Source organism: Pteropus medius, unplaced genomic scaffold (genome assembly GCF_902729225.1).
Source record: "Pteropus medius unplaced genomic scaffold, Ma_sr-lr_union100, whole genome shotgun sequence".
Taxonomy (NCBI): domain Eukaryota; kingdom Metazoa; phylum Chordata; class Mammalia; order Chiroptera; family Pteropodidae; genus Pteropus; species Pteropus medius.
In genome coordinates, this window is record NW_024347788.1 from 12,815,640 (window position 1) to 12,839,094 (window position 23,455).

Here is a 23,455-nt window from a genome sequence, read left to right on the forward strand (position 1 = left end):
ACTGCCTCGGGGTTCCACATTAGGCTAGCTAGGAATGACCCTTCTTCATTTGTCATTTTCTGAGACTTTTATAGCTTATTCTTGCAACCCACGTTCTCTGTCTTTGCAGAAACAACATTTTAAATAGTAGCAAAAAGACCCGTCATGAAATGGACACTGGCATCGACTGAAGCCTGAAAGCCGACCCCTTATTCTACCAGATTCGAGTCTGGAGCCAATTTTAAATCATGTTTTCTGTACTGATTATTTTGTCAGGTAGCTATAATCACAGATTTAAGGAAACGTACACTTTGACGTTTTATTTTAATTCCAGTGAATTTGGGGGAAAAAATCTGTTGTTGCTTCTAGACCCCTCAGGTTTTCTGATTTTTACCTCGAGTCACTTGGGAGAAAAACACATCTTTCTCTTTATTTTTTTTTTTATCGAGTTATTGGAACTAAAAAAGCTTTGTATTTTTATGTTACTCTCAAATCCGACGGACATAAGATGACCTGAAAACTAGTGAGAATTTGGGGCTGTGTTCCTAGAACATGCCGAGAAAGTCTCTCACTTCCTCCCTTGAATCTGTTTCCCTGTCACCCGGAGCACGGTCCCCCGATCTCCACGCGGCTGTCCCCTCCACGCCTTTCGGCAGCGGCCATGTCCCCCCGCGTCCTGCCGTGACCACGTCTCCGGGAGCAAGGCTCCCAGACGCTCCTCAGCCCCCGCTCCGGAAAGCCAGGGCCTCCCGACATTAGATGTCCACGTGCTTGTTTGTCGCGCGCCTGACGAAGGCGAGGGGCTTCGTTCCGTGCTCCCTCTGCCGTGTCCTCGGGCTCAGCTAACAGTGCCGACTGTCCGCGTGGCACTGACGTCCCCACGGCGCACGTGCTGTGGGGCCTTGGGCGACGTGCTCCATGCTCCGCCCTCAATCCTTCCTTCGGCTCTCACACGATCGTCGTGGAAGTTGTAGTTATTACGCTGATCCATCACCCGAGAGGCTCACGGCGCCCTCATTTACAACTAGACATCTAGTAACTCCATCAGCCCGGCCTGGGACCCAGGTGGGATTAAGAAAAGCCAGCTCTTAACCTCCACGACACACATTCTCCGTCGCGTTTGACAGTGTGGATATAGACGTAGACTCTGTGGTCGATAAAAATACTTTTTACTGAAAACATGCAAGCAGTAGAATGTGCGATACGATGATTAATTTTCTTAGGAAAAAAGCTTCTGCCGTGAGTTCTGATATCCTATAAATTCAGCCTATTAGAATACTCCTCTCTTTAATGTATTTGAGTAGTTACTAGAGAAGAATAAGGATTCCTGGAACTGAATTTGCATAAATAGATAAATTCTTACTCCACAGTCCAGAGGACGAATTATGTGAAACAGATGTGTTTTGTGCCCTTGATTGGAGGGAGAAATGGCGCATCTCGGCCTCGGAGTCAGCGAATTCTCCTCGTTATCATTTTCTGAATTCTCACTTTTTCCAAAAGTCATGTCAGAAGTAAGTGAGATCTCAGCGTACGGAGTCAGAACCCAGTCACGTGGGCCATGCTAGCCATCCGTTAGGTCCCCGCTGCCCCCAAAGGCCAGTCGTTAAGCAGAGCAAGCCCTTGCGTGCGCATTACTTCATAGGAGGTGTCATTTACTTCCAAAAGGGTCTTGGAAAGGGAGAAGCTTGGTGGGAGTGGAAAGGGTTACTCAGCTATCATATGTATAAACGTGCGCCTATTCATTTCAATAATGGGAATATATTTAAGTATTGCTATAAACACTCGATTGGCACTAGTATATTGTAGTTACTTATGTTTGCCAATTAAACCCTTGACTAACTGAATACATGTTTGGTACAGGACTGTTGGGGAGGCAGTCCCTCCAAATCCAAGGGCCGTGAAATTGCTCAGTCCTTGAGGAAACCGGTTTGCACCGGAGGCTGAGCATCTACACAGTCCCTCCCTAGGCGGGGGTCCAGCAGAGGCCCTGAGCAGAGAAGGACAGAAGAGGGGATGGATCCTGACTCAGAACCCACAGCAGCGCTGTTCTCTGAACCCCCAGAACATGCGTTCACATTTAATCACGGCACAGAAACAGCCAGCCAGGCAACACAGGTGTGGCCCGCAGACACGCTGACACCAGCGGTGTCACCTCGGGCTGCGTGCGTCACCCCGACCCCCTCAGCGCCCTGCTTTCCTGCTGTCTCCCAGACTGGCCGCCCCTTCAGCATCCTCGGGGGGCAGGAACACGGGGCACAGCACCTACCGGGCCACCCCCACCCCGCTGCGTGTAGTGGGGCTCTCGGGCCTGCGTCCCAGGCCGTGCTGGGCTCTTCTCTAGCTCTTCTCCCCAAATGTTGATTTTTAAAAGAAACTTAATATATAGGGGACACGAAAAAATTAACCCTCAGGGGCTTGAACTGAGGGGGAGGTGGGTAGTGGGCGTGGCCAAGGACGCACTGTGGCTTCCCTCGTCTGCACTGTGAAGTCCAGAGAGTTCGCAGTTCAGCGGGACCCGCCCTGCCCCACAACCACGGGACAGCAGGGGAAGCAAGGCAGCCAGGCCGCCCTGCAGCAGGCCGAGGGGGACGGGCATCTGGCTCCTCACTGCCACGCGGGGCCTGGTCGGAGCGCACGGAGACCGTGGTGACTCCGCGGACTGCTGTTCCTCGTCAGCGACTGGACTTGGAGTCGCTGTGAATGGAAATCCGAGAACTGCCTGTGGACAGTGGGAAAGGGGCACCGATGAGCCGCTGTCGCTATGGCGATGGGAGTGTCCTCGGAGGGTGAGGAAGGAGATGATGAGGGCGGGGATGATTTAGAAGGGCAAAGACCGAGTGAACAATTTCCTAAGAGGGGGGCTTAGAACTACATACTTATAGGTCATATTAGATCATGTTGTTTAAGGTTGTTACACCGATTCAGAAGTGACGACAAGTATTTATGGGGCAAACTATCAAATGCCCAAATTGTCCTAATTATTGAAGTTATACAGGTAAACGAAACAGGAAAAAAATCCCGCCCTGCATAGTTCACATATTTTACTTCAGCTGATTATTTTGACAGCTTGATTAAAAGTGTCGGTAAAAGGAGTTAAATATTTTAATTGAAAGTGTATTACAAAGAAATAATTATAAGGAAAAAAGAACAGTTATGGTATGAATGAATCTGACAGCCAGGCGAGACTCTCTGAGAAGGACTAAGTTCACTACTTGTTCTATGTGAAACAGTGCTATGTATGCAGGAAATGTCGAAAATGTGCTGCTTTCCTATAAATATTTTACTCGTAGTTATCTCCCTAACTAATATAATCACGGAAAATATCCCCTCAAGCAATGGGAAAGATGGATTTCATAGAGAGCTGGAAACCAATTTCAATAAATCGAGTTGGAGGTCAGGCTTCAAAGCCGACAGCTGGGACACATGGCCATTGACAGAGTGTCAGATTTGGTGAACTTTCCAGCAGAGTGACAGCTGGGGCTAATGATGGGATGAGTACCAATTCTCAGTGGGAATGTAACAAATTGGTTCCTGACTGCACAAATTCTTCAGATGTATTTTTTTTTCAAAATTCGAAATACTAAGAATGGCACTCTGATAATATTAGTTCAAAATTAAGTCAAAGAATATTGATTAAAACTACATTGTTTAATATCAGCTCCTGAGTATAAAATGTAACGAAGTATGCACATGTACCAGAAAGGTACTGGGACTCAGATTTCATTGATGAAAACTTTTCTTCTAAGATGCTCCGGTTCCCAGCGTTGATATTAGAGTGTAGGCAGTGGCAGTTTGGAGCGATGCCGCGCCTACTGGGTTTTAAAAACCAGATCATCTTTTATCCATCTCTGTTTAAGAAATGTTTGTTTGGAAAGTAAATGCTAATATGTTAAGAGCTGATTGTTATATATTGTAATTAATCAGTGTATGGTGGATTAAGTTTTAGCTAATACTTTCATAGTGAGTATCAAGCAACCGAAAAGGAGTCTAAAGTGATCTTGTCACATTTTTATACGTCAAAACTAAGACCTCAGATATGGTGCTGGAGATACACGGATAGGTAAGGGAAGGAAGCCGTTCTCAAGGTCAAGGAACTCACGGCGTGGAAATGGGTGACCGCTCGCAGCGGAGTAAGGAAGTGTTAGGAACAGGCATCATCTACGTTTCCTGTGGCCATACAGATGGACCTGGGGTGGAGATGTCCTTTCCTGGGGACACTTAGGGACAGCCCTACTGCCTGGCTTCTCCCGACTCCTCCCCGCAGACAGGCCCTTGTAGCTCAGACCTCTGATGCATTGGGCTTCGTGGCTGAATCCGCAGTGGGTGCTCAGCCGACAGAAGGAAGAAGAGGCCTGTGATCAGGGTCCTGGCCCGTGTGCGTGACACGCCACCGTTGGAGGAAGTTGGCACCGTTCGTTGTAGAATAGAATGGAAAGCGTGAAAGGGACTGGAGGTCACGTGTGCCCCCCTCCCATTCAGAGGGGGAAGGACGGGCTGTGGGGCAGGACGTGCTTCCTCAAGGTCCCACGCGTGGGGGCCGGTTGGGGCATCGGCTCTGGCCTCCTGGGTCGCAGTGCTGAGGTTCGGTCTCCCTGCATCCAAGTGCAAACGAAGGCGAACGCGGACTCCGAGACAGAAACTCGGAGTGTGCTAAAGTGATGTGACATCGTCCCCGGGGCCGGCATGGGTCAGGTCGGATGTAGTGTCATAACGATTTCGGGTTTCACCTCGCAGTCAGCGGACCGGGGCCCGGGAGGCTGAGCAGCACTCGCTGGCCAGCTGGAGCCGGGAGCCACTGTGTATCGTAACCGGCAGGAGCCGACTCGGGGTCCCCGTGCGTGCTGCGTCCCCTCCGCGCCGAGGGTCATGGTAGCCAGTGACGACGTCTCTGTGTTTCTAGCTCGGACGTGTGGATCGAATCTGCGCGGGCCCAGCGGCACCATCACCTCCCCGAACTACCCGGTTCAGTACGAGGACAACGCGCACTGCGTGTGGGTCATCACCACCTCGGACCCCGACAAGGTAAGGGCTCCGTTCCCGCCGCGCCGTGCACGGGCGCGCGCTGCCGGGGCGTCTGTCCCCGCGGGTCACAGCGCGGGCCGGCGCCGGCTGCAGCGTGAGCATCCTCCGTGGGGCCACCTGCCGCCCATCCTGGGCTGGAGTCCCCGTCCTTCCGGTTCTGCTCAGATGCAGCCGGCGTGTCACACGCCTCCGTGGGGCCACCGGCCGCCCGTCCTGGGCTGGCGTCCCCCTCCTTCCGGTTCTGCTCAGATGCAGCCGGCGTGTCACACGTATCAGTTTAAGATGCGCCGCGTGATACGGACACGTGTGTACGTGGTGAGATGATTATGTCAAATGCAGTTAACGTCACATAGGTGCACATTTTTCTCTTGTGACGAGGATTTTTAACGTCTACGCTTAGCAGCTCTGCAGTACGGACGTGGCAGCGTTCACCACAGTCAGCAGGCTGCACACCCCCTCCCCCAGACCTGTGTACCTCGGGATCCCCGTCACCCACTGCCTCCGCCCCCTACCCTGGTGACAGCCCCCCTACTCTCTCTATGAGCTCAGCCTTTCTTCTTAGACGTCACACGTGAGACCACACAGTGCTTGTCTCTGAGCTTTCCTCCGACTCGCTGGCTTTGCTACCACAAAAGGCTCCACACACCCTATTGTCCTTATCTGTGCACCTTGGGACATCAGTTCTACTAATCCAAGCCATCTGCGTTTCCTATGTGCCTTTCAGTGATGGATAGATTGGAATTGTTGCGGAGGCCCGCTATTTGCTAGGCTCCGCGCTCAGCCCCGGAGGTACCAGCTCTGTAGTACTGGGCCTCAGGCTCTTTATCTGTGAAATATATAGTAATAGTATCTAATTTTGAGGGTGGCTGTGAAGACGGCGTAAGTGGATGCACGAGCCTGAGCAAGGGGAACCGGAGTGTCTGTCGTAGGCTGTCGTTACCAGCAGTGACACAGACGGGCGTGAGACAAGTAGACTGTCAGTTACTTATCACTTAGCAACTGTTTACCAAGCCCTCTTGTTAGTCTGTCCATCGACAGAAGAGTTTCGTTTAGATCTGTGTTAAGCATAGGTAGCATGTTACCAGTTTGGAGAGAATGCTTTTTATTTTGTCCCGCATTTGCACACTTTCAAAAACTCCATATGCTCCGTTTGGCTCCCAGCAAGTTCAGTCATAGGAACTGAAATTTGGAAAAGTCCTAATGAACTTTAGAGAGAAAGTACGAACACAATTGGGTTTCTTTGTTTTGGGGACACATTCGGTGTTGAATTCATTACAAGTAAGTTGCATCCATTTCCGTGGGGGTCCGAATAAGAATGAGTGTCCAGCCCGGGAGCGGGGGGAGGGACCGGCAGGCACGTTTGAGTCTTGCTTTGACACTGTGCCCCACGTGGCTTTGGCTGCAGATACCTTGAGTGAGGATGGAGAGGGGGCGTCAAGAATGGCTTTGGGGTGGGTGGGGAAGTCCTCCCCCGAAGGGGCAGGTGCTCCATCCCCCTGGGGAGTCCGGGCACGCAGCTGCGGTCCTTGTGTGCTTCCGGTCACGCCCTTCACTCTCCAGATTGTTCCAGCTGTGAACAGTAGGTTACGGATCGCCCCTGCCTCCACCCAGGGAAGCGACCTCAGCGCGCGGTTTTTATGGGAAGAGATCATGAGTTCAGTTTTAGGCACAATGGGAGAGCTGCCTGCTGTATCCAGGTGGATGTAACCGGGGTGGGGGGGGTCAGTCTGGAAGTCTCGAGTGTGTAGTTGGCTGCTGAACCCTGGGGTCTGCACGACGTCACGCAGAGACACCAGATAGAGTGAAGAGCATTGTGCCCGCGGCATCGTTTGCCTCTCGGGGTCCGCGGGAAGGTGGACAGGCCCTCTGCCGGGACACGTGACGGTGACCCCGCAGTGCTAAGTGCCACAGAGTTTTCAGGTAGCTCCTCTCTGTGGCGTGGACGTGAACCCACGGTGTTTTCACGGGGAAAGCGATGGCTTCAAGCTGGAGCTTCAGAGAATCCGATTACCACCCTTCCAGGATTTTCGAAAAGTATTTAAATCCAGATTGGTTTTGGATAATCATGTTTTCTTATGCTAAAGATATGTCTACATATCTGAATTTCCTTTCCTATGCAGGTTGGAATAATTGAACTATCTATGTCAATAAAGGAAGCCGGTGTTCGTTTGTCTAAACCTTTACTTGGGAGAGCGGAGGCTGAGACTCCGGGGGAGCAGCCCCCTAGTCTGAGACGGCACAGCCGCCTTTCTCCTCTGCGGGATCAACACACGGCTGTTCCTTTCATGGCACAGGTGGCCCCTCACGTAAGAAGAGTTATTTCCTTTGGCAGCCGTCCCGTGGCTACTGCCACAGGGCATGGAACACTAGGTTATTCAGCGTGTCGGTGGGTAGTTGGGACCGCAGTTAATCGGAGAGCGGACTAAGGGCCCAGAGTTTCCAGAGAAGCGTCACGTTATTTCGCGTAACAGGGGCGGGGCCAGGGGCGTCGCGGGTTTAATTCAGGAGCCCAGTGGCGTTGTCAAGGGTTCCCGTGACGGCCATCCCTTTCTGTTCCCCTGTTCCGGGCCACGATAATGTCATCCTCAGGTCACAAAACGGACGCGACACAGTCAGTTCAATGAAATGAGGCTCTCTTTCTTAGAAAGAGAAGATCAAAATTAGTAGAAGAAATATTCTAGAATGTCCACAGACAACTTCCTTTTCGTTCCAATTGCGTAAAATGTCCCCGGTCCACCCCTCCAGGAGCCCGAGGAAAGAAGCAGCTGGAAACCAGAGGCAGAGCTGGTGGGCAGGAGCAACCGAGACGTCCACCCCATACGGACAAGCACACGTCAAAGACGGTTTTCAGTTACCACCAGATTCACCTTTTGCTCGTCATGTGTTTCAGATCCCGTTACTCTCCCCTTTCACCAGAGGCCAGTGGGCTAAAACTAGTTAAAGCTCGCGAAGTGTGTTCTTTGACATTTTGACGTTGATTTTTAAACTTGACCCAGCTGTGAAATGAGAGCGGACTAAGGGCCCAGAGTTTCCAGAGAAGCGTCACGTTATTTCGCGTAACGGGCGGGGCCAGGCAATGGGCGCCAGCAGGTCGGGTTTACGCATTTCTCTTCTCTCGTTTTGGAGAGAAAAACTTTTCTCTCCAGCATCCGTCCACATTTGCATAGATGTCTGTAGAGATTCCATGCAAATGCTGTGGATGCCGAGCACTCAGCAAGGAACAAGTTAAATTTCTTGAACCTTGTGCTGCTCCAGGAACTTCTCTGCCTGCTTCGTTTGGGTGAAATCTTCGGAGACGCAACGAGGCATTCCGGGCTGACACCCGCACTGCCATCGCCCTTCCTGGGACACCACTTAGACACCTGAAGGCATCTCAGTTAAGCGGAATTACCATCCAAATTAAGCAGCAGTCTTCACCATTAGGTGCAATTAGGTCTCATTTGACTCTTTGGGAGACATTCCAAATGAGGGGCTTTCTCGATTAAGGTCCTGGCGATGGAGGTTTGTGACACGGTGAGCTTGGGAGCAAAGAACAGCCGCCTCAGGTCCCGAGACAGTGACTCTTGCTGGAAGGAGTAGCGGAGAATTCTGGATGGGAAGTGTCCCCACACCTCCGTTCACACGTTTGACTTGCTTCGCAAACTTAAAAAGAGACCGGAAAGCAAATCCCATCTCCAAAGTTAACTGAGGAGCGGTTATTAAAGTGCTCTTTGGTTGAAAGATCAACCCTCTCATGATGATCCATACTCTTTCCTGGTCTTATTTCTGCTCCAGCTGTCATATAACCAAGTGGCAAGTGGCTGTGTATGCCAACTGTCAACGTCAAATTGCTCACGCAGAATAATTCCTGTAGGAAGCTCAGCGTTTCTGAGGAATGCATGTTCTAATTTATAATATTGCGAAATGCCAAGTGAAAAGGAATACTTGAAATCCATTCATTTACATATATATTATTCTTAATATATAAGACATATTATATGAATAGATTATCTTGATATATGTTATAGAACGATGTGCACATTAATATCATATAAGGAGAACCCGCTTCATAGGCAGAAAGGTCAAAGAGGACGGCTCCTCGAGATCATCTGGGCTCGCGGAGAAGCAGACTTCCAGATCCACGGGTACCGTTGCTCCTGCCACGGGGGAGCCAATAAAAATGACCACAGCAGGAAGATACTTGCTGACGTATTTCATCCTAGACGCCGTCAGCAACCCATCTTTTCTCAGCTAAAACTCTTAATGGATTCTGCGTTCCTGTTCCTAAGGAAGTGACCGAAGGCGGCGAGCTACAGGTTACGGGAATTACAAGCAAACGCTCTCGAGGTTTGTCCCTGGGGTTTCTGTTAAGAAAATTGGACACGTCGTGGACAACAGTGTTCTCTGGACTCCTTTTGTATATGGCCGTGTGTGTGCGTCTGTTTCAGATTCATTCTGTGGCGATATGATTTTAATCCCTAATTTTAATTAGAGCTCCTCAGAGAGTATTGTAGCTGGCGCTAAATTCTGAAGATTTAAATGATTTGAACACTTGAATTTCGTCCTAGTCCCTCCTGTAACACGATATCACAGACCGGGGGCCTTAGACACAGCAGGGGTGTCTTCCTCGGCCTTCCAGAAGCCGGGAGTCTGAGATCGGGGTGCCACGAGCCAGGGCACTGGGGAGAGCCCCTCCTGGCTGTAGACAGCCTTCTCTCCGTGCTCACTTGACGGAGGGCTCGGGGCGCTCCGGGGTCCCCTATGTGAGAGCACGAAGGCCCTCGTGGGGCTCCAGGCTCCGGCCCTAATCGCCGCCCAGAGGCCCCGCTCCTGACCCCTTCACGTCGGGGTGCGGAATTTGCAACATAGGAACATTCAGAAGGTAACATACTTTTAAATAAATAAATGCTCAAAACTTAATAAAATTGTTTCATTGGGCAAGCGACTATCAGCACCTAGATAACCCTCGTAAACACCTGCACGTGCCTCTCCATCCGCCCTCGTGCATTCCGTAGAGTGCAGGTCTCAAGCTAGTTTAAAACGGGATAAGCGCATACTCAGAGACATACGATGCTGCGGCCACCTCCTACCTGTCCACCCCTCGAAAGCATCACCTGTCCCCACAACACGTGTGTGCTGGCACATGGAATCGGCGTGATCGAGGCCTGGACACGCTGGGAAATATGCTGCCCCTGCGTGGATGAGCCGAGGAGTGTCGGAGCATGCCCTCCGCACGGAGGGGACAGCGTCCCTGGACACCAGGGCCAGGGCGTGGGGGTTTCAGGGAGGAGCCTGGTCCTGGGAGCGGCGAGGGGCTCAGCGGGGAGCGGGGTGAGGACAGAGCGTGCGTAGCCCCTGCACCGTCATAGCCTTGCACATTGCTGGGGGGGTGTTGCTGGGTCCTGAGTTGGGAACCAGAGCTGACGCCAGAGCAGGGAGGCCGCGTGGGCATTTCCGGCGACCCCTCCAGTCCTTCAGGAGCAAGGGTAGCGGGGCGGCCCCTGCAGATGGGCAGGATCTGCCCCAAGGTGACAAAGGCCACCTGCTCCGTTGGCCGAGCACCTACAGAGGAGAGCACAGGGGCCTCCAGCGCTGGACTCGAGGGAGTCGGCCCCCTCCGTGCCTCTCCCCAGCCGTGCGGTTGACGCCCAGCGCCCAGGAGCTCGTTGCTGCTGTCTCTCCTCATGGCGCCGACTGCGCTTCCCCGGAGCACCTGGGACATCGGCTGCCACGTGTCGTGCTCCTGCCCCGCCTCCTCGTTCGTACTGTCGTTGAGTGGATTAAAAAATATACACACAGGACCCTGAAGGACAGGGGAAGTTTCCCGTTTATGCTGATGGAAACGGTGCCAGCGTGGGGTGCTGAGGACGGCAACGGCTTGTGGTGTGTGTCTCAGCGTCAGGGCGCGGAAGCCCGGGGCGCAGGGCTGCGGGCTGGTTGCAAAGGTGACCGGAGCCTAAATCAAGACAAAGGCATCAGGATCGGAGAGAAAAAAGTGGTTTGGGGAGCTATTTAAGGGGTAGGTAGTCACAACGATTTACGCATTTACGTTATGCCTCTAGCAAACACCTCTCGATACCTAAAGAAAAATCAGAACTGTTGCTTTAAATGCAACGCTTATAAGACAATACAACTGCTTATCAGATTTCTTTTTAGGGAAGAAGCATTAACTTTTTAAACTATTCAGTGGAGTTTTTCCATAATTTTAAGTCACAGGCACACAGATTCAGAAAAGGCTTTCATCTGTATTCAAATTATTTTAAAGTTAAGGTAGAACTAAATATTATCTATAATAGCTGAAGATGTTTCAAAACGGAAGGTAAATAGTTGAGTAGACATCGTGAGCCCTCAGGCGCCCCGCAGACGCCGCAGAAGCAGAAGCTAGTCGCAGGGCTGTTGGAACACGGCCTAAGCACCCCCCTCGGCCCCGTCATGGCCCCTTCCAGCCCCGAAGCCTTGGGGTGCGCTCAGCGGCCCAGGCTCGCTTCTCATGTGGCAGTGGACGCGCCGGCGTGAGTCAGGCCCTGGCCAGCGTGGACCCCGCACGCTACGCCCAGCAGGCTTCTCGGCCGTCCGCATCGATCAGAGGTTATCGATTTCTGAGCTCGTCCTCGTCAGCTCTCCAATTCGCTCGCCTTCCCGCGCCAGCCCTGTGACCGGCAGCGTCCGCCACGGTCACCGCTTCATGCGTGCAACTTTCTCCGCGAGTCGCATCGGGCCGCTGTGACCGCCCTTCCTCACGTCTCTGCGCTCACCCTCCCCGGCGTCCGCTCCGGGCCCTGACCGGCATCTGCCTTCTGTCCTTTCTGCTAAGTCGATCTGCTGGTGATGCTCCGATTCCTGACTTGTTAGACAAGGCTTGCCTCTTTCACCGCCTCTTCTGGGTACGCAGAATCGCAGAATAGAATAGAAGAAGGTCCACGTCTTGTTTGCTGGCATTTTAAGCTCACACGTGAATTGCACACACGTGCACACGCGTGTTCCGTGCATGCACACATACACACCACACAATGGAGTCAGCGTACCGGAGATGACTAATCGGTCAGTAGCGGGCAGAGTACCGTGACGGGACAAACGGTGACCGCGGAGGCGCCGGCAAAACCGGCCAACCGCCCGGCTCAGAAGGGCGCCGTCGAGCCCCAGGCGGCCGTGTCCTGACGGAGAAGCAGCATCGAGAAATCACGGACCGAGGGTGTGTAGACCTTTGTAAAAGAAAGAAAACTGTAAAACGTGTTTCAGCCCGGCCACCCGGAGGTAACCGCTCTTTTCCTTCTGACATCTGTTCTCCCGTTTTTACGAACAAGGATGCGGACTCCGCGAAAGGCAGGTCACACTCTAAATGGGCAGAGGATCCACAAGGAAGGCAGAGGAAGCTGTTTTATTCGGAACTGCAAAGATAACCTCCGCTTTCGAGCATGTCAGCCGAAGGCGGGAGGAAGGGGCGGATCCCCCCAAAGGAGGAAACGCCCCACACAGCATCGGAGCCCGGGGAGCAATCCGTGACTTGGCCAGCGCTGAAATTAAACACTGTGTCGTATTTTTGAGTCTTTGAAACACGTTGATGATACAAAACATAACAGTACATCTTCGGATTCTCATTCGATGTGAACGGAATGTTCCTGAGATGCCCTGCAGCGGGGGAGCCCGCACCTCCACCGTCTCTGAGCTCCTAGACCCTCGCACGGCCAACGGCGTGGAGCGCGGCCGGCACCGAACACTGCGTCGGCATCGGCGCCGTGGCCACGACCACGCGCCTGTCATTTCAGATCGCCGAGGAGGCAGCGGAAAGGGGTGCCATAATTAAATGGGTTTTTTTAAATGCACCTAGCTGTTAGCATGTCACCGATCCTGCAAATCTACATGTTAAAATGGCCAAATCTATTGTACTAATATGTTTCCAGGTAAAGGAAACATTGCTTTCTCAGGAACGTCTGTTGCGTGAAACACAGAGGGCACCTTTGCCGCTGTCCATCTCCGGTCCTGGTCCACACCTCGTGAGCCGTTCGCGGCCCCACGTGGCTGCTTCGTTCGGCTGTTTGGCGTTTTCGACGCGCCTGTCACCCGGAGCTCCCATCTGCGTGCAGACTGTAACGACCGGGCGTGCATTCTGTGGTCCACCCCATCCGTCTCATCCGCCCCGTCCACCCCGTCCCCCGTCTGTCCCGTCCGCCAGCGGTGCTGTGCCCGTGGCTTTGAAAGCCTGCGCTAATGACCTGGTAATTGTGCCTGCGGCTTCCGCAGAGGTGTGAGAGGTGCTGACAGCTGTCACCAGCAGGCCCCTGGCAGTGGAGGGGACAGGGGAGACACAGACGTCACCCCTCCGCGATCTCCATGGTCAGAGCAGGCACAGCTGTGCTTCACAGGCGGAGGCGGAATGTCGGCCACCCAGGTCGGCTCTTGAAGGCGCCCGGCTGAGCCGCTGTCCTGTGGCTCCTGCCGGCCGGCCACACCCAGCGCCTCCCGGCTGCTTCTGTGGATCCCCAAAGTCAGTGACATGATGCGAGTGTCCGTGTTTGCAGTAGGGAATCTGCGGTGGTTTGGGATCATCTCACAGGATCGCTTCTGACCTCCGACATGACAAACAGCAGAGTTCGTAGTTAATCATTTCATGTTTGCAAAATTCATCTGGGGCGGTCGCGACTCTGAGTCGTCCGTGTCGGGAGCTGCTGGGCGCCGTGAGGACTCTGTAGCAACGGCACGGGTTGTAAAACGCCCAGGGCACAGGCTGCTTAGCCACGCACGTTGTACTCAGTCAAAATCGCCAGTTTCAACACCCTCCCCTTTAACGCTGGGAGAACAGGACCCATCCAGCAGCTGTAACATCGCATCTGACTGGCTGGCCCTGCGGATGCAGTGAGTTAAAACGCTCAACTTTGTGTACTTCATGGGAAAATGTTGGACACCAAAGTTGCGTGTCTTACAAATATACATACACACGTATATGCATTTATGTATGTGTATATCTATCTACACGTGCACATACATATAAATAATTAAATGATGGAAAATGAAGAGAAAATTTGATTTATGATTGGCACGTACTTGAAAAACTCACATTTGAATTAAAAGTGATCAGAAGCAGGTGTGGATATACGTAGATATATATTTTAAATTGATATGTAAAACAAGATTATCTTGATGTAGGATTAAAGAAAATGAGCCACAATTATGTAAAACCTTCAGCGAAGCAGGATTTTACTAAGTTCCTTCAGGTGGGGAATTTCCAGCCGGAGCTCAGGTTCACACTTAACCCTGGGCACCCTCATTGCCGCCACCCCCCCCTGCCTCCCAGAGCCGTGCCCCCCACCGGGCAGGGGGAGCCTCCGGGCGGCGCCCTTCCTTGGCCACCCCTGGTCACATCTTGAGACTGCACTAGAACCGGCTCACGGCTCTGACTGGGGAACCTTCCAGAGTCTCACCTCGTTTCCGGACCCCGGCCGCAGAGCCAGCCCCCGCTGGCCAGCCCGGCGTCCGTGTTCCCTCCATGTGCCCTGCGGCCGCCCACGCCCGAGACCAGCACGTGCCGGTCACAGCCTTGCTCGGCCCGTCTCCCAGGAGGTTTTAAAAACACCGGGGTCGTTTCTTATTTCTTTCTCCCGCTAAACGCAAGCAGCACGGAGCCGTTTCGGGATTTTATTTTGCAGCGCGGTTTTTCCAACCAACCTTCCAGTTGGCCCTTTAAATTCAGTAATGTCAGATTATTCTGTCCAGGAGGCTGCAGACACCCGTCCAGCGGGTTCATGGATGAAAGCGACAGCAAACACTCGTTTCTGCTGCCCGTTTTCACCTGTACGACGCGCTTTGTCTGGCGTTCCACACCGTCCTCAAACACCTTAAACACGTCTTTCTTTTGCAAAGTTAATCCTTTTGGGAGCATTGTCCAACAGCTTATCGCAACAGAAGAGGACACCGTGTCGTGACAGCATTGGGACTTTGTTTTTAAACAAGAGCGGCAAAGCCTCCCGTGAGGGTGACCGTGATGGGCACCGCCTGTACCCACGGCAACACAGCTTCTCCAAGACGGGCCCTTTGCTTCCAGACGTAAAGACAAATCGTTGGCTTTGCTTATATGGAGCACTTATTACAACCAAAAGAATTTCTCTTGACTCTTACTGCCCCTTACATTTGTTACCGAGATCTGGTGACTGTCACCTTGATGGAGAAGTTGCTTTTTAGTTTATCGTAGAAATCCTCAGCGTCACGTGCCACATGGTCAACATGGTGCAATGGTACCGTTTGAGGCTAGAACCTTTCCCGTGTCCCATGCTGTGACTTGTCCTAGAGTCCTCAGCATCCACTCCCTGTACTTGTCCACGTGCCTCAGTAAGGTTTTACCAGCTCTCTGACTTTGCCTTTTCTGGTTGATAAATTCTGCCCCCAAATCACATTTTTCTGAGCCTTTTCACCAGGGCTACTTTTTTCCCCTCAACAAAAGCTTCGAATATAAATGTCGCGAAAGGCAGGACATTGTATTTGCACTCTCGCCGGCCACGGAGCTGTCCTTGGCCTTGGGGGCGGAGGCCGGCTGGGCGGTGAGCAGCGCCCCTGGTAAATCTGGGAGACCTGGTCCACGGCTGCCATGACTCGGGAAAGAAGTGGGCTCCCCGAACATGCTCGGGTGTATGACAGGGACCAGGGCACGGGGAATCAAAGAATCATCTCGAATACCTTAGAGCTCCAAGGAGAAGTTAATTTTTGTAACTGCAGCCGCCCATTGGTTTCAGAGCGATGCGCTGTACGTCTCTGCGACATTCAGTCGAAGGTAACAGAGTCGCAGTTGGTGTGCTGCTCACCAGCACCTGCTTTCTGCTCACACTCGGTTCTCAAATAAGCCGGCTTAAAGTCCCCATCTTCTGCAGTTAAAGATGGGGTACGGAGATGAGGGGGAGCACCAGGTGAGGACATGTTGGGTGCACTTCTCTTAGGAGATGAGGAGGAGCAGAGTCACCACAGACTCAGCCTGTGTCCAGGTCACCTTCCCCCAACCCCTGTCCACACACAGCTTAGGAACACAAATGCAAGCCATCGACCAGGGAGTCTTTGGCACCCTGGGTGCTGTTGTGAAAGCCCCAGGTGGTGATGACATACAGCACCTCCACTGATGCCTCGTCTGGGGTGGGCAACCCCCACAGTGGCGCCAGACACAGATGGGACCCAGAGCGGTGAGCCTGGGTTCCCAGGACTCCTGGCCCTTCCCCGTGGACATTCCGACAATCTCCAGGATCCACGCTGGGTACTCAGTGTGTCGCGCGCATGTAGTAAACACTAAACATAAAGAGAAGTTGAGCGTTTCCCCGCACTATTATAATTTTACAGCTCTACTTTGGGGCACGTCAGAGTCACTCTCAGCTGCCATGGTTCCCTTCCCCTCCACGACCCCGTCTTGTCTTCTGGGGGCTCCCGTCCTGTCAGCCGGGCTCTGTGGCTCTAATTCCTTTTCCAAAATATCTTTTGAAAACCACTCGTTTACACTCTGTAACAACAGCAAACTACACTTTTTCTCAAGGCTCACAGAGCCTATGTTAGGTCACAAAACAAGCGGTAAAGAATGTTAAAAGTTTGAAATCACACAAAGTCTCTTTCTCAATCACCGTGGAATCAGACTAGAAATCAATAGCAGAAGAAAAATCTAAAATTCACGAATATGTGGAAATTAAATAGCACAGTAATACACGACGAGTCGTGAAGAAATGACAAGGGAACCAGAAAATATCCTGAGACAGATGGAAATGGAAGCACAGCTCACCAAAATGTGCGGACGCAGCAAAAGCTGCACTCAGAGGCCAATGTATAGCTGGAGACGGTCTCCTAGAGGAGACCTCAGATCAACGATCTGACCGTGCATCTTCGGGAAGTAGAGAAAAGAACCAACTAAATCCGAAGGTAACAGAAAAAAGTGAATAGAGATCAGAGTTGAGGCAAATAAAACGGAGAATAGACAATGACAGAGAAAGTCAATGTAACCAAGAGTCGGTTCTTGGAAAATATCAACCGCATTGACAAACCATTAGTGAGACTGAGTACGAAAATCGTTTTGGAATGAGACATCCGAAATCTATGATGGTGCTCCATCCTTCTTATAGTCATCGGTAAAATTAAAACGTGCTGAGAAAACAAAAGACGGCCACATGATTATGTGCGCAAAGGTATCGTGCATATCCTTGCAAACATCTCTGTGACTAGCGAGGCATCGACTCTGGCAACGTTCCCTACGTGCTGCCGCGGACCCTCGGCCCGCAGAAGCTGACGCTGACGACGGAGATGTGGGAACCCCAAAGAGAGGGTTACGTAGAAGGGGAGAGGAGGTACGGGGGCCCCTTGTGCAGGATTGACTTTAAAACTTCACGTGGGCGAAGCCACCGCCACAACGCGATTGTCCAAGATGTCTAGAAATCCGAACGGGCTGCTGAGAACCCCAAGGTGCGGGCGCTGTCCCCCGACGTAAGCCCTGCCCTTTCGACGGCTCACGAAGTCAGAATCAGAGGCGCGTTCTCGTCCTCGCTCTGCGAATGCATCGCCAGGTCTTGGACACGTAGTTAAATTACCTGAGCTGGAAAGCGCCCCTGCGTGCAGTGCAAGTCCGTGTCACCGTGTCCCTGATCCTCCTCCGGCCCACGGCTGTGACGTCGCCTAAGACGTCCTGTGAATTCTTCAGTCCCCGCCCTCCTCCTCCTCCCGCGTGAAGGCGCCTTGAAGAGTGAACTAGTCTCTCTCGAATTAATTCGGTACAATCGGACGGTCTTTCGAGTGCATAGGCCACGTGCTGCTTGAAAACCGCTTATTTCGCCTTCTCATGATAAGTGCCCAAAAGCACGGCACAGAGCACGCGTGGACACCTGACCCGGCGTTCTGCGTTTGGAGACGCGGCTCCTGACCTCGGGAGTCGGGTTCACATGAGGACCCCTGAATCATGGTTGCATCGCCTTACTTCATGATTTAGTATTTTCGTGAAATAACGAAAAGTCTAGTTTTCAAAGAACTCATGTGTTCCATTGACAGTGTCCGGGTTACAGCTTTTATTAAAGTGACCATCATCTACGTTTTCTGTCGGGGGGGATCATGTTTGGGGTGCCTGAGACATGTCAGTCAGTCTGGGTGTACGCTGTCATACTTTGCCGTGACACGCAATTATCTAAGATTTACATTATTTATCATATTTTCGTAGATAAATGCAGATCGAATGCACATTTATAATACATAAACAGTATTAAAACTTTAATTAGTCGGCATCCTTCTATTTAAATAGAGAACTGGTTCCAGAAATAATTTTCTCCAGGTGTTTCGTCTATCAGTTTTCACTTTGGGGGAAAGAAAGAGTCTAAATAATTTGACATCCGCTTTTTCAGCCTCTCGGGTTTCCAAACCCTGTGGATATCCCTGTGTCAGCTGTGACCACTCTGCCCCAGAAGACATTTAACTAGTCGGTTAATACAAATTCGCATCTTGAATCCGAGTTGTACGCTTTTTACAGTGCGTCGAACCATCACTGTCTGATAAACCGTCCGGGGATAGGATGGATATTGTGAGGAAGAGGGGCCCGCGAGGTCCCCCACGAAACGCCCGTCTCCCGAGCTCAGAGGCTGGAGGAAGTGTTGCAGGGAGGGACACGGCTCTGCTCACACGTGCACCCCCGAGTTCTGTCCACCCCCCGCTCCTGGACGCTTTGCCTGTCCTTGCTGTCCTCACCTTGCGTCACGTGGAAATGAGGAGAGAAGCATTTTGTTACTCAGCTCAAGCAAAACACCTCACTGATGTACAGAACCTGGTGACTTAAATGCATTCGTGTCACTTTACACGACAGAGACGGAAGAATTTAGCACTTAGTTTGAATGTGTCTATGACAAATCGGATTTTAATTCCACGAGAGGGGTTCGTTCTGTGAGAAAATTATAGCATTTCTCGTTATTCTTAACTCTCCTCTAAATCAGCAGTTCTCAAATGGGGGTGATTTTGCCACCCAGGGGACAGATGGCAACGTCCGGAGACATTCTGCGTTGTCCTGTCCTGGGGGGAACGGCTGCTGGAATCTAGCGGGCAGAAGCCAGTGGTGCTGCCACGCTCAGGACAGTGGCCGGCACCCAGGACGACCGGCCTGGAGCGTCCGCCATGCTCGCTTCGCGTAATCGGTCCTGAATGTACCCACTCGGAATGCCCAGCTACGCACGCCCACTGGTAGCAAATCGGGCGTTTTGCGGCTTCTGATTCCTAAGTTGGACAAGGGTGGGAGGACCCGTGTTCCTGTCACCGGGTCTCCTCACTGAGTGCCCCGCATGCCTGTAGGGCCTCGAAGCCACAGAGTCCGCAAGGCTGCGCCTTCCAATGTCACCAGTTCACCACGCGCTCTGTGTGCGTGTGCGTGTGTGTGTGCATGTGCGTGTGCGTGTGCGTGTGCGTGCGCATGTGCATAGTTCCCTTCATGGTGTCCACACGCCGTACGGCCGCTGCATTCGGGATGCAAAACTCTGCTTTCACCACAGACACCTCCCCGCACCACCACCCAAACACACACGCTCGCACACTGACGCAGTCAGACGCTCGCACACTCACACATACACGCTCATGCACGCCTCACACACCACATGGCGCTCACACACTCATACACATCACTTTGCCATTGCTACATACACGCCATACACGCCATATTGGCCATGTTTCACATTACCTCACTTGCCATTACACGCTACACGCCATTAATTTTACACACGCTGCGCATTTCGCTGGGATATTACTCTTCAGATACTCGCAGACACTTCATACGCCATACACGCTTATACATATCGCCATATTACCGCCATATACATACTCATTACACTACACATATCGCCACACACACTATAATACACTTCAGACGCTGTGACATCGCATAATATCGCGAGTATATACATCGTTTTGTTACTACACACTTCACAGGGCGCTATAAAGACATGCTTCATACATTAATACTTCGCATTACCGGATACACTTTAGACGCCGCGACATATACACACGCCATATTACTTTCATGGCCAATAATAGGCGCCATACATCGCCACACTTTTCACATTACTACACACGCTTTGCCACATTCGAGGCCATTACTTGACGCCACACGCCAGTTACCACACATGTTCTCTCACAACACATACACACGCCATACACGCTCACACTCAATAATACACGTCACACACTCACACACACACGCACCCCTGGGAATTCAGAATGATGAAGAGTGATTAAGAGCGGGAACTCCGCAGGCCACAGAACCCGGGCGAGGACGGGGTCCATGCTGGGTGAGGTCACGGGGACGGGAGAAGGGGCACTCGTGAGTTTGCAGTGCGCCGTCGGTCATGCGTCCTGTGCATCCCGGGGCCGCTGACGGGGGCGATGATGTCTCTCGACGACGTCCGCGCAGAGAATCACTGTGCCGCCGTTTGCGACGAGGAAGAAAAGGCCGGGAGAGGCTCCTTGGCAGGAAGGGCCGTCCGTGCTCAGGCGACAAGGACGGTGCACGTACTGGCAGAAGCCAGCGCCGCGCCTGCCTGTGGCGTGGCGAGTTCAGGTCCCACGCGCCCCCCAGGCCGTCGCACCCGGCTCATCCGCTCGCTGTGCGGACACCACCCACGGCGTCCGAGGTATTCTGAACTTTTTTCCCACGGCATCCACTGGGAAGCTGCAGATGTGCTTGAAAGCGAAGCAAACGGGCAGCGGCTCGTTGTAGAGATGGGAGCAGGGGACAGAGAGAGCGGCAGGGGGGACGCAGTGGGGACGGAGCACGGCCCAGGTCAGCGGTCGCCCGCCAGAAACGAGGCCGTCCGCGGTCTGAGGAACGCTCAGCTCTGGATTTCCCAAGAAGCGAATAAGCAGGATGAGCCATTACTCACCAGCAGAGGTAACGAGCACTCACTGTCTCAGAGTCTATACCGCAGTATGGAAATTAGGAGTGGGGCGAGCAGCTATTTTTAGGAAACGCTCATTACTGATGAAACATAGTTTCCCTATGCAGGGGAAGAAAAGCAGTTGGTCGCTTGTCCCATCAGGGATAATTAATCATTGTGTTTAAGATTAAGGAATGTTTAGCTTGTTAAATGGATGGGTTTTCTTTTTTCTTTCTTATGTGAAAGTTACCCAAATACTTCCACAGAGGACGGTTAAGCACGAGAGTCAAGTTCTTTAACTTTGGTTTTAAAAGCATTTTTAAAATGTTGCAACAGAATCAAAAGTTAGCTTGCAGATTGTCTTAAAATGTATCATTTGTCTTTCCATTTTAAACTGTTACATCACATACTCACTTCGAAAGGAAGGCAGGACCCGAGAAACTTCAATAACTCTCAGGAGAACTATTTGATAGATTCATCACAGATGTGATAACCGCATTGACACCAGCATGACTGGACATACACGTGACATTTGTGGAAAGTCTGCGCGGTGTCTAGTTCCATCTAATAATTCTAATACGTAGAACGTGTAATGAAGTGATCCGTTTTGTAGCCCGCGCAGGAGTTTGAGACTCACACGAACAACTTCTTGAAACGGCTCTTTGGGGCACGATTAGTTGTCTCGTTCGTCTCTGCCTTTCATTTCTGATACCCCACATTAGCCCCACATTCCAAATCACTTCGAAGTATTGTTTCGTCACATTCTAATTTACTCTTACATGGCATAGTGCATTTATCTTACGGAGGTCATCGATCCACACCTTTTACTTGTCTTTCAGAGTTCTTTCTCGAGTCTGTCGATGACATTTCACGAAAGCAGTATTGTTTCTACATGTCATCATTAAAAAAAAAGTTGTATCTCTCATCCGCAAGTGAGTAGCATCAAAAATGTCACAATTAAACGGTCATTTATTACCTGTGGTTCATGTGCAGTCTCGCAGTTTAAGCTCCAGAGGAATTTGCAACTGTCCCAAGCTGCTGGCTGAATGAGATTATTTTATTTTCTTTAAAAATATGTGTATCCATTAATGAAAATCGATAGGATATAAAAACAGAATAAGAAAGAATTGATCATCGGACCTTCCATTGATGATGATGCAGCATTTTAGTGTATTTTCTTTTTTTTTTTTAAATAGAAATAGGTAAGTTGCACGTGTACCGTGCGGAATTCTAACAGGCTCCTCCACAGGGCTGTTGAGAAGATTGGAGAATTTACTCATTTTAAGCATGTAGAACAGTGATTGACACCCGTAAGCATTATTCAGTTGTGTGCTTTTGTTTATTAATATAAATTTATTCCGCTATTGTAACCAAACACTAATTACTTCAAAATGTGTCCCGGGACGAAAGTCTTCCTCACGATTCGGTCTAATTTTGTTGTCAGTGAGCCATCCCAAAGCCTAGGGAAGTGACCGGCACTAATTTACGGTCACAGGAACTGTCCTTCTGTGTTCTCATCAATACAAACGAAAAGTCGAGCTAGTGACGAAATCATCAGCTTAGGAGTTTGATGAATAAAAACTAGTTTACTATTTAACAGTTCTTTTTCGATGTGGTGCAGGTGAGGGTGAGTGTGCCCATAAAGTAACTCACTCTTATCCTTAACGAATGACAAATTTCATAGAGGAAAGAAAAACTAAAACCCTGTAGCGTGCAGGAGTCTCATCGGATGCGTGTGAGGGTCGCTTCTTCCCGTGGTGCGAAGTGCATCCGCTTGGCCGTGCTTTGCAGAACTCCAGAGCTGTTTCAGCTGATGCCAACGTGAGGCCATTGACTTTTCACGGGTGTAAGAGTCTTCAGTTAACCCTGTGCACGCATGCGCGGGTGCGCGTTGCGTGTGTGTGTGTGTGTGTGTGTGTGTGTGTGTGTGTGTGTGTGTGTGTGTAGTACTCCAGGTCCAGGTTGGGGAGCACAAGAGGAGAGGATAGATATATCGATTCAGCAAATATATGGAACATTGAATACATGCCCCATGCTGTGCTGGACCCCGTAGTAACAAACACACGACTCCTTTTTCAATAGATTTTGCATTCTAATGGGAAAGACGGAAAATGGAGAATTGATAGATAGAGACAGACAGACAGACAGGGACAGTCAGATAGGAAAATCTCAGATAATGTGAGGAGAATTGCGTGGGGGCGCAATTAGGTCCTAAGCACAGCAGTCAGTGGACAGCGGGGGCGACGCGCTCGGGGAGGTCTGGTGGGTGAGACACAGAGTCACGCACGGGGGCGGGGGAGCCCCGACCTCCGCCCCAGCAAGGCGCGTGCTGGGGCCGGGGCCACGTGGCTCTGTGCGATGGCAGCGTGCAGCGGGAGCTGGTGTCCGTCGCTGGCTATTTCTGCCCGCTCTGTTCTTTTATTGATGGAAACCCAGACGCTTATAGAGATTTCCTGCCAGAAAGGGAGACACGTACAGCCACAGCTCGAGACGAAGGGAAGGCAAGCGAACCAGCGAAGCACAGAACTTCGGTGTGACCGCCCCGCGTGGGGCTTGGTCCACAGCAGGAGGCGAGGTCGTCTGCCCACTGCCCCTGGCGACAGCCCATGGAGGGAGCGTCA

The 23,455-nt window shown here is 51.6% G+C and overlaps 1 protein-coding gene across 1 annotated transcript in view; it reads left to right on the forward strand.

The window, feature by feature from the left end:
- Positions 1-23,455, forward strand: part of CSMD1 (CUB and Sushi multiple domains 1) — a 1,293,618-nt gene that overhangs the window by 983,541 nt on the left and 286,622 nt on the right. The window contains exon 10 of the mRNA XM_039877340.1: positions 4,880-5,001. Within this exon, the coding sequence (XP_039733274.1) occupies positions 4,880-5,001 (122 nt within the window). The remainder of the gene's footprint in view (positions 1-4,879; positions 5,002-23,455) is intronic.